General features: G+C 42.4%; 3 protein-coding genes across 3 annotated transcripts; all 3 read right to left on the bottom strand.

The window, feature by feature from the left end:
• Nucleotides 1-3,732: 3,732 nt before the first annotated feature.
• Nucleotides 3,733-5,422, bottom strand: LOC122724003 (polygalacturonase-like). Its single transcript, XM_043958154.1, has 5 exons — nucleotides 5,418-5,422; nucleotides 5,256-5,354; nucleotides 4,819-4,885; nucleotides 4,426-4,731; nucleotides 3,733-4,343 (listed from the first exon to the last, which is right to left on the bottom strand). The coding sequence occupies exons 1-5, from the start codon at nucleotides 5,420-5,422 to the stop codon at nucleotides 3,786-3,788; spliced, it is 1,035 nt and encodes a 344-aa protein (XP_043814089.1). The 3' UTR covers nucleotides 3,733-3,785.
• Nucleotides 5,423-5,933: 511 nt separating this feature from the next.
• Nucleotides 5,934-7,622, bottom strand: LOC110619005 (polygalacturonase-like). The gene is made up of 5 exons (XM_043958153.1): nucleotides 7,618-7,622; nucleotides 7,457-7,555; nucleotides 7,020-7,086; nucleotides 6,627-6,932; nucleotides 5,934-6,544 (listed from the first exon to the last, which is right to left on the bottom strand). The coding sequence occupies exons 1-5, from the start codon at nucleotides 7,620-7,622 to the stop codon at nucleotides 5,987-5,989; spliced, it is 1,035 nt and encodes a 344-aa protein (XP_043814088.1). The 3' UTR covers nucleotides 5,934-5,986.
• A 511-nt stretch (nucleotides 7,623-8,133) lies between these two features.
• On the bottom strand, nucleotides 8,134-9,822 carry LOC122724002 (polygalacturonase-like). Its single transcript, XM_043958152.1, has 5 exons — nucleotides 9,818-9,822; nucleotides 9,657-9,755; nucleotides 9,220-9,286; nucleotides 8,827-9,132; nucleotides 8,134-8,744 (listed from the first exon to the last, which is right to left on the bottom strand). The coding sequence occupies exons 1-5, from the start codon at nucleotides 9,820-9,822 to the stop codon at nucleotides 8,187-8,189; spliced, it is 1,035 nt and encodes a 344-aa protein (XP_043814087.1). The 3' UTR covers nucleotides 8,134-8,186.
• Between the last annotated feature and the right edge of the window lie 645 nt (nucleotides 9,823-10,467).

Here is a 10,467-nt window from a genome sequence, read left to right as displayed (position 1 = left end):
TGTAAAGTAGCATTCGGTTTTGCTTACAATTGGAAGTGGTGTCTTGCATCTGTCGCCACAGTGCGCTCGCTCCCAAGCAATTTCTCCTTGTCCGTCGAAGGCCCCGCCACCGGATACCGTTAATCGGTCCAGGTATCTCAATGTAACCCAGCTATTCTTGCTGTGTTGGCTAGCTTTTGCTGGCGCCACCAACGTTCCTTCCACTTGAAGATGCATGGCACCCTTGCAAGGGCCTATCAAATCCACCACGCCTAAAAAGTACTTCCCTTTTGGTACCACGACTTTGCCGGAACCCGCTGCTGCACATCCCTCTTTCCACGCACTCAATAAAGCCTAAAAACGAAAACGGGAATGAAAAACCTGGCCGCAACAATCTAGGAAATACCGTCGCGATATCGAGAATCGAATTTACTTCCATACCTTAGTGATATCCGATCCTGCCTTGGCACCATATTTCGTGACATCAAAGGTATTGGGCAGAGCTTCGCTGGTAAAAGCAAACAGCAACAACAGGTATACTGTGCATACATGTGCCTTGGAACCCATGTCTCTCTTTCAAAGGCGCTTCCTCTCTTTCGATATCTATAGCTTATATTGTTTCGTAAATGTTTGTGAATTTCCCCTCCCCCGAAAGGCCTTTTATATGTCAAGTGGCTCGTTTAATTTACTCAAGGTTTATTACAGGCTGTAGCATTTTCACGCATTCCGTTTTCTGTTTTTCCTTCTTTTTTGTTGCTTTAATTGTTTTAGGCGAAAAAAGGCTGCGTGCGCTAGCCTGCAACTAACAACTACAACCTGCGCACTTCTCTCCAAACATATTGTTTTATACTGGAACCCTATATAACTTGCGCAACAACCTTTTTCGTACTTCCGCAATTCTAGTCGTGTTGGACGCGGAAGGATCGGTGTTGCCGCACCCGCAATTCCTTTTCTCGCGCGTGCATACGCACTGTTTTCTGACAAGTACAAGAAAAAAAAAAAAAGAAAGAAGAAAAGAGGAAAGAAAAAAAAAACTTACGGCATCTTTTCTCTCTTTTCTTGAGTGAAGACACACCGTAATATTTTATGCATACTTTATTTCAGCGTCGACAATATATTCAGCTTCGGTTGTAATCATTTTCTTTTAAATGGAACGCAGCAAAAAGAAAAAAAAAAAAAAGAAATTCACAAGGAGCTTTGTAGCACATTTCGTCTCCTTACAGCGGTATATATAAAGAATCAACAAATGAGTGCATTAGCATCCTCCCGGAATCAACTTTCCTATAATCCTAGGCTTAACATTTGTACAAACAGATTTTGCAGATCCCTTAGATCCGGTGTACTTGAGGTTAACGTTAGAAAGCACAATGTCCTTGCATGGTACGCTGCTGCTGCACGTAATTTGAACGGCCGTGGGCGTTCTTGACGATCCTTGAATATTCTTGAAGCTGACGTCGCTGATTTGAACTTTTGATGGCTTCTGAAAAAAGGCACAATATTTTAGTATAAATGTATTCTTCTAGCCAACATCACACAACTATATGATCTCCATGAATAAACATTAATAACCAAAAAGATTCCCCTTTTTGGTTGAAAAAAAATGAAAATTAAAAAGTTACCTTCCGATTGCATAGGTTCCATGGGCAGTACATTTGATCTATAATGATGGGATTGCTGACGTTCTGCATGACGATGTCCTCGAAATGGATATTCGACGCAATGCCACCATACAATGCGGGCCAAGTCTTAATTCTCACGCCATTGTCAGTGTCGTATATTGTGCAATTCTTTACATAAATTCCGGACACAGGTTCTTCCTTCTCGTACTTTCCTAAGCTTCCAACACTAATGCCATGCCCGTGTCCGCACCTTACATTTGTGATTCGTACTTGCTTGCTCCCCTGGCCAATGGAGATGCAATCATCACCGGTGACAATGTTTGAATTAATTATGTTGATCCCCTCCGATCGTCCAATGTGAATTCCATCGGTGTTGAGACTATGTCCCGGGGCTTTCACTGAAAACCGCTGGAAGGTGAGGTTTTTGCTGCCGAGGACATTGACGTGGAACTGCTTGCTATCGATGGAAGTTACGTCCTCAACTATGCTGTTGGTGACGAAGTCAAACCGTAGGTTCTGGTACAGTTTTGATACAGCAATTACGCAAAGAAAACATTATTAGTATTGCTGCCATGAACGGGTCTATGAATGGCTGTTGTTTTGTAAAGTAGCATTCGGTTTTGCTTACAATTGGAAGTGGTGTCTTGCATCTGTCGCCACAGTGCGCTCGCTCCCAAGCAATTTCTCCTTGTCCGTCGAAGGCCCCGCCACCGGATACCGTTAATCGGTCCAGGTATCTCAATGTAACCCAGCTATTCTTGCTGTGTTGGCTAGCTTTTGCTGGCGCCACCAACGTTCCTTCCACTTGAAGATGCATGGCACCCTTGCAAGGGCCTATCAAATCCACCACGCCTAAAAAGTACTTCCCTTTTGGTACCACGACTTTGCCGGAACCCGCTGCTGCACATCCCTCTTTCCACGCACTCAATAAAGCCTAAAAACGAAAACGGGAATGAAAAACCTGGCCGCAACAATCTAGGAAATACCGTCGCGATATCGAGAATCGAATTTACTTCCATACCTTAGTGATATCCGATCCTGCCTTGGCACCATATTTCGTGACATCAAAGGTATTGGGCAGAGCTTCGCTGGTAAAAGCAAACAGCAACAACAGGTATACTGTGCATACATGTGCCTTGGAACCCATGTCTCTCTTTCAAAGGCGCTTCCTCTCTTTCGATATCTATAGCTTATATTGTTTCGTAAATGTTTGTGAATTTCCCCTCCCCCGAAAGGCCTTTTATATGTCAAGTGGCTCGTTTAATTTACTCAAGGTTTATTACAGGCTGTAGCATTTTCACGCATTCCGTTTTCTGTTTTTCCTTCTTTTTTGTTGCTTTAATTGTTTTAGGCGAAAAAAGGCTGCGTGCGCTAGCCTGCAACTAACAACTACAACCTGCGCACTTCTCTCCAAACATATTGTTTTATACTGGAACCCTATATAACTTGCGCAACAACCTTTTTCGTACTTCCGCAATTCTAGTCGTGTTGGACGCGGAAGGATCGGTGTTGCCGCACCCGCAATTCCTTTTCTCGCGCGTGCATACGCACTGTTTTCTGACAAGTACAAGAAAAAAAAAAAAGAAAGAAGAAAAGAGGAAAGAAAAAAAAAACTTACGGCATCTTTTCTCTCTTTTCTTGAGTGAAGACACACCGTAATATTTTATGCATACTTTATTTCAGCGTCGACAATATATTCAGCTTCGGTTGTAATCATTTTCTTTTAAATGGAACGCAGCAAAAAGAAAAAAAAAAAAAAAGAAATTCACAAGGAGCTTTGTAGCACATTTCGTCTCCTTACAGCGGTATATATAAAGAATCAACAAATGAGTGCATTAGCATCCTCCCGGAATCAACTTTCCTATAATCCTAGGCTTAACATTTGTACAAACAGATTTTGCAGATCCCTTAGATCCGGTGTACTTGAGGTTAACGTTAGAAAGCACAATGTCCTTGCATGGTACGCTGCTGCTGCACGTAATTTGAACGGCCGTGGGCGTTCTTGACGATCCTTGAATATTCTTGAAGCTGACGTCGCTGATTTGAACTTTTGATGGCTTCTGAAAAAAGGCACAATATTTTAGTATAAATGTATTCTTCTAGCCAACATCACACAACTATATGATCTCCATGAATAAACATTAATAACCAAAAAGATTCCCCTTTTTGGTTGAAAAAAAATGAAAATTAAAAAGTTACCTTCCGATTGCATAGGTTCCATGGGCAGTACATTTGATCTATAATGATGGGATTGCTGACGTTCTGCATGACGATGTCCTCGAAATGGATATTCGACGCAATGCCACCATACAATGCGGGCCAAGTCTTAATTCTCACGCCATTGTCAGTGTCGTATATTGTGCAATTCTTTACATAAATTCCGGACACAGGTTCTTCCTTCTCGTACTTTCCTAAGCTTCCAACACTAATGCCATGCCCGTGTCCGCACCTTACATTTGTGATTCGTACTTGCTTGCTCCCCTGGCCAATGGAGATGCAATCATCACCGGTGACAATGTTTGAATTAATTATGTTGATCCCCTCCGATCGTCCAATGTGAATTCCATCGGTGTTGAGACTATGTCCCGGGGCTTTCACTGAAAACCGCTGGAAGGTGAGGTTTTTGCTGCCGAGGACATTGACGTGGAACTGCTTGCTATCGATGGAAGTTACGTCCTCAACTATGCTGTTGGTGACGAAGTCAAACCGTAGGTTCTGGTACAGTTTTGATACAGCAATTACGCAAAGAAAACATTATTAGTATTGCTGCCATGAACGGGTCTATGAATGGCTGTTGTTTTGTAAAGTAGCATTCGGTTTTGCTTACAATTGGAAGTGGTGTCTTGCATCTGTCGCCACAGTGCGCTCGCTCCCAAGCAATTTCTCCTTGTCCGTCGAAGGCCCCGCCACCGGATACCGTTAATCGGTCCAGGTATCTCAATGTAACCCAGCTATTCTTGCTGTGTTGGCTAGCTTTTGCTGGCGCCACCAACGTTCCTTCCACTTGAAGATGCATGGCACCCTTGCAAGGGCCTATCAAATCCACCACGCCTAAAAAGTACTTCCCTTTTGGTACCACGACTTTGCCGGAACCCGCTGCTGCACATCCCTCTTTCCACGCACTCAATAAAGCCTAAAAACGAAAACGGGAATGAAAAACCTGGCCGCAACAATCTAGGAAATACCGTCGCGATATCGAGAATCGAATTTACTTCCATACCTTAGTGATATCCGATCCTGCCTTGGCACCATATTTCGTGACATCAAAGGTATTGGGCAGAGCTTCGCTGGTAAAAGCAAACAGCAACAACAGGTATACTGTGCATACATGTGCCTTGGAACCCATGTCTCTCTTTCAAAGGCGCTTCCTCTCTTTCGATATCTATAGCTTATATTGTTTCGTAAATGTTTGTGAATTTCCCCTCCCCCGAAAGGCCTTTTATATGTCAAGTGGCTCGTTTAATTTACTCAAGGTTTATTACAGGCTGTAGCATTTTCACGCATTCCGTTTTCTGTTTTTCCTTCTTTTTTGTTGCTTTAATTGTTTTAGGCGAAAAAAGGCTGCGTGCGCTAGCCTGCAACTAACAACTACAACCTGCGCACTTCTCTCCAAACATATTGTTTTATACTGGAACCCTATATAACTTGCGCAACAACCTTTTTCGTACTTCCGCAATTCTAGTCGTGTTGGACGCGGAAGGATCGGTGTTGCCGCACCCGCAATTCCTTTTCTCGCGCGTGCATACGCACTGTTTTCTGACAAGTACAAGAAAAAAAAAAAAAGAAAGAAGAAAAGAGGAAAGAAAAAAAAAAACTTACGGCATCTTTTCTCTCTTTTCTTGAGTGAAGACACACCGTAATATTTTATGCATACTTTATTTCAGCGTCGACAATATATTCAGCTTCGGTTGTAATCATTTTCTTTTAAATGGAACGCAGCAAAAAGAAAAAAAAAAAAAAAGAAATTCACAAGGAGCTTTGTAGCACATTTCGTCTCCTTACAGCGGTATATATAAAGAATCAACAAATGAGTGCATTAGCATCCTCCCGGAATCAACTTTCCTATAATCCTAGGCTTAACATTTGTACAAACAGATTTTGCAGATCCCTTAGATCCGGTGTACTTGAGGTTAACGTTAGAAAGCACAATGTCCTTGCATGGTACGCTGCTGCTGCACGTAATTTGAACGGCCGTGGGCGTTCTTGACGATCCTTGAATATTCTTGAAGCTGACGTCGCTGATTTGAACTTTTGATGGCTTCTGAAAAAAGGCACAATATTTTAGTATAAATGTATTCTTCTAGCCAACATCACACAACTATATGATCTCCATGAATAAACATTAATAACCAAAAAGATTCCCCTTTTTGGTTGAAAAAAAATGAAAATTAAAAAGTTACCTTCCGATTGCATAGGTTCCATGGGCAGTACATTTGATCTATAATGATGGGATTGCTGACGTTCTGCATGACGATGTCCTCGAAATGGATATTCGACGCAATGCCACCATACAATGCGGGCCAAGTCTTAATTCTCACGCCATTGTCAGTGTCGTATATTGTGCAATTCTTTACATAAATTCCGGACACAGGTTCTTCCTTCTCGTACTTTCCTAAGCTTCCAACACTAATGCCATGCCCGTGTCCGCACCTTACATTTGTGATTCGTACTTGCTTGCTCCCCTGGCCAATGGAGATGCAATCATCACCGGTGACAATGTTTGAATTAATTATGTTGATCCCCTCCGATCGTCCAATGTGAATTCCATCGGTGTTGAGACTATGTCCCGGGGCTTTCACTGAAAACCGCTGGAAGGTGAGGTTTTTGCTGCCGAGGACATTGACGTGGAACTGCTTGCTATCGATGGAAGTTACGTCCTCAACTATGCTGTTGGTGACGAAGTCAAACCGTAGGTTCTGGTACAGTTTTGATACAGCAATTACGCAAAGAAAACATTATTAGTATTGCTGCCATGAACGGGTCTATGAATGGCTGTTGTTTTGTAAAGTAGCATTCGGTTTTGCTTACAATTGGAAGTGGTGTCTTGCATCTGTCGCCACAGTGCGCTCGCTCCCAAGCAATTTCTCCTTGTCCGTCGAAGGCCCCGCCACCGGATACCGTTAATCGGTCCAGGTATCTCAATGTAACCCAGCTATTCTTGCTGTGTTGGCTAGCTTTTGCTGGCGCCACCAACGTTCCTTCCACTTGAAGATGCATGGCACCCTTGCAAGGGCCTATCAAATCCACCACGCCTAAAAAGTACTTCCCTTTTGGTACCACGACTTTGCCGGAACCCGCTGCTGCACATCCCTCTTTCCACGCACTCAATAAAGCCTAAAAACGAAAACGGGAATGAAAAACCTGGCCGCAACAATCTAGGAAATACCGTCGCGATATCGAGAATCGAATTTACTTCCATACCTTAGTGATATCCGATCCTGCCTTGGCACCATATTTCGTGACATCAAAGGTATTGGGCAGAGCTTCGCTGGTAAAAGCAAACAGCAACAACAGGTATACTGTGCATACATGTGCCTTGGAACCCATGTCTCTCTTTCAAAGGCGCTTCCTCTCTTTCGATATCTATAGCTTATATTGTTTCGTAAATGTTTGTGAATTTCCCCTCCCCCGAAAGGCCTTTTATATGTCAAGTGGCTCGTTTAATTTACTCAAGGTTTATTACAGGCTGTAGCATTTTCACGCATTCCGTTTTCTGTTTTTCCTTCTTTTTTGTTGCTTTAATTGTTTTAGGCGAAAAAAGGCTGCGTGCGCTAGCCTGCAACTAACAACTACAACCTGCGCACTTCTCTCCAAACATATTGTTTTATACTGGAACCCTATATAACTTGCGCAACAACCTTTTTCGTACTTCCGCAATTCTAGTCGTGTTGGACGCGGAAGGATCGGTGTTGCCGCACCCGCAATTCCTTTTCTCGCGCGTGCATACGCACTGTTTTCTGACAAGTACAAGAAAAAAAAAAAAAGAAAGAAGAAAAGAGGAAAGAAAAAAAAAACTTACGGCATCTTTTCTCTCTTTTCTTGAGTGAAGACACACCGTAATATTTTATGCATACTTTATTTCAGCGTCGACAATATATTCAGCTTCGGTTGTAATCATTTTCTTTTAAATGGAACGCAGCAAAAAGAAAAAAAAAAAAAAAGAAATTCACAAGGAGCTTTGTAGCACATTTCGTCTCCTTACAGCGGTATATATAAAGAATCAACAAATGAGTGCATTAGCATCCTCCCGGAATCAACTTTCCTATAATCCTAGGCTTAACATTTGTACAAACAGATTTTGCAGATCCCTTAGATCCGGTGTACTTGAGGTTAACGTTAGAAAGCACAATGTCCTTGCATGGTACGCTGCTGCTGCACGTAATTTGAACGGCCGTGGGCGTTCTTGACGATCCTTGAATATTCTTGAAGCTGACGTCGCTGATTTGAACTTTTGATGGCTTCTGAAAAAAGGCACAATATTTTAGTATAAATGTATTCTTCTAGCCAACATCACACAACTATATGATCTCCATGAATAAACATTAATAACCAAAAAGATTCCCCTTTTTGGTTGAAAAAAAATGAAAATTAAAAAGTTACCTTCCGATTGCATAGGTTCCATGGGCAGTACATTTGATCTATAATGATGGGATTGCTGACGTTCTGCATGACGATGTCCTCGAAATGGATATTCGACGCAATGCCACCATACAATGCGGGCCAAGTCTTAATTCTCACGCCATTGTCAGTGTCGTATATTGTGCAATTCTTTACATAAATTCCGGACACAGGTTCTTCCTTCTCGTACTTTCCTAAGCTTCCAACACTAATGCCATGCCCGTGTCCGCACCTTACATTTGTGATTCGTACTTGCTTGCTCCCCTGGCCAATGGAGATGCAATCATCACCGGTGACAATGTTTGAATTAATTATGTTGATCCCCTCCGATCGTCCAATGTGAATTCCATCGGTGTTGAGACTATGTCCCGGGGCTTTCACTGAAAACCGCTGGAAGGTGAGGTTTTTGCTGCCGAGGACATTGACGTGGAACTGCTTGCTATCGATGGAAGTTACGTCCTCAACTATGCTGTTGGTGACGAAGTCAAACCGTAGGTTCTGGTACAGTTTTGATACAGCAATTACGCAAAGAAAACATTATTAGTATTGCTGCCATGAACGGGTCTATGAATGGCTGTTGTTTTGTAAAGTAGCATTCGGTTTTGCTTACAATTGGAAGTGGTGTCTTGCATCTGTCGCCACAGTGCGCTCGCTCCCAAGCAATTTCTCCTTGTCCGTCGAAGGCCCCGCCACCGGATACCGTTAATCGGTCCAGGTATCTCAATGTAACCCAGCTATTCTTGCTGTGTTGGCTAGCTTTTGCTGGCGCCACCAACGTTCCTTCCACTTGAAGATGCATGGCACCCTTGCAAGGGCCTATCAAATCCACCACGCCTAAAAAGTACTTCCCTTTTGGTACCACGACTTTGCCGGAACCCGCTGCTGCACATCCCTCTTTCCACGCACTCAATAAAGCCTAAAAACGAAAACGGGAATGAAAAACCTGGCCGCAACAATCTAGGAAATACCGTCGCGATATCGAGAATCGAATTTACTTCCATACCTTAGTGATATCCGATCCTGCCTTGGCACCATATTTCGTGACATCAAAGGTATTGGGCAGAGCTTCGCTGGTAAAAGCAAACAGCAACAACAGGTATACTGTGCATACATGTGCCTTGGAACCCATGTCTCTCTTTCAAAGGCGCTTCCTCTCTTTCGATATCTATAGCTTATATTGTTTCGTAAATGTTTGTGAATTTCCCCTCCCCCGAAAGGCCTTTTATATGTCAAGTGGCTCGTTTAATTTACTCAAGGTTTATTACAGGCTGTAGCATTTTCACGCATTCCGTTTTCTGTTTTTCCTTCTTTTTTGTTGCTTTAATTGTTTTAGGCGAAAAAAGGCTGCGTGCGCTAGCCTGCAACTAACAACTACAACCTGCGCACTTCTCTCCAAACATATTGTTTTATACTGGAACCCTATATAACTTGCGCAACAACCTTTTTCGTACTTCCGCAATTCTAGTCGTGTTGGACGCGGAAGGATCGGTGTTGCCGCACCCGCAATTCCTTTTCTCGCGCGTGCATACGCACTGTTTTCTGACAAGTACAAGAAAAAAAAAAAAAGAAAGAAGAAAAGAGGAAAGAAAAAAAAAACTTACGGCATCTTTTCTCTCTTTTCTTGAGTGAAGACACACCGTAATATTTTATGCATACTTTATTTCAGCGTCGACAATATATTCAGCTTCGGTTGTAATCATTTTCTTTTAAATGGAACGCAGCAAAAAGAAAAAAAAAAAAAAAGAAATTCACAAGGAGCTTTGTAGCACATTTCGTCTCCTTACAGCGGTATATATAAAGAATCAACAAATGAGTGCATTAGCATCCTCCCGGAATCAACTTTCCTATAATCCTAGGCTTAACATTTGTACAAACAGATTTTGCAGATCCCTTAGATCCGGTGTACTTGAGGTTAACGTTAGAAAGCACAATGTCCTTGCATGGTACGCTGCTGCTGCACGTAATTTGAACGGCCGTGGGCGTTCTTGACGATCCTTGAATATTCTTGAAGCTGACGTCGCTGATTTGAACTTTTGATGGCTTCTGAAAAAAGGCACAATATTTTAGTATAAATGTATTCTTCTAGCCAACATCACACAACTATATGATCTCCATGAATAAACATTAATAACAAAAAAGATTCCCCTTTTTGGTTGAAAAAAAATGAAAATTAAAAAGTTACCTTCCGATTGCATAGGTTCCATGGGCAGTACATTTGATCTATAATGATGGGATTGCTGACGTTCTGCAT

Source organism: Manihot esculenta, chromosome 7 (assembly GCF_001659605.2).
Source record: "Manihot esculenta cultivar AM560-2 chromosome 7, M.esculenta_v8, whole genome shotgun sequence".
NCBI lineage: Eukaryota > Viridiplantae > Streptophyta > Magnoliopsida > Malpighiales > Euphorbiaceae > Manihot > Manihot esculenta.
This window is presented reverse-complemented; position numbering and strand designations above follow the sequence as displayed.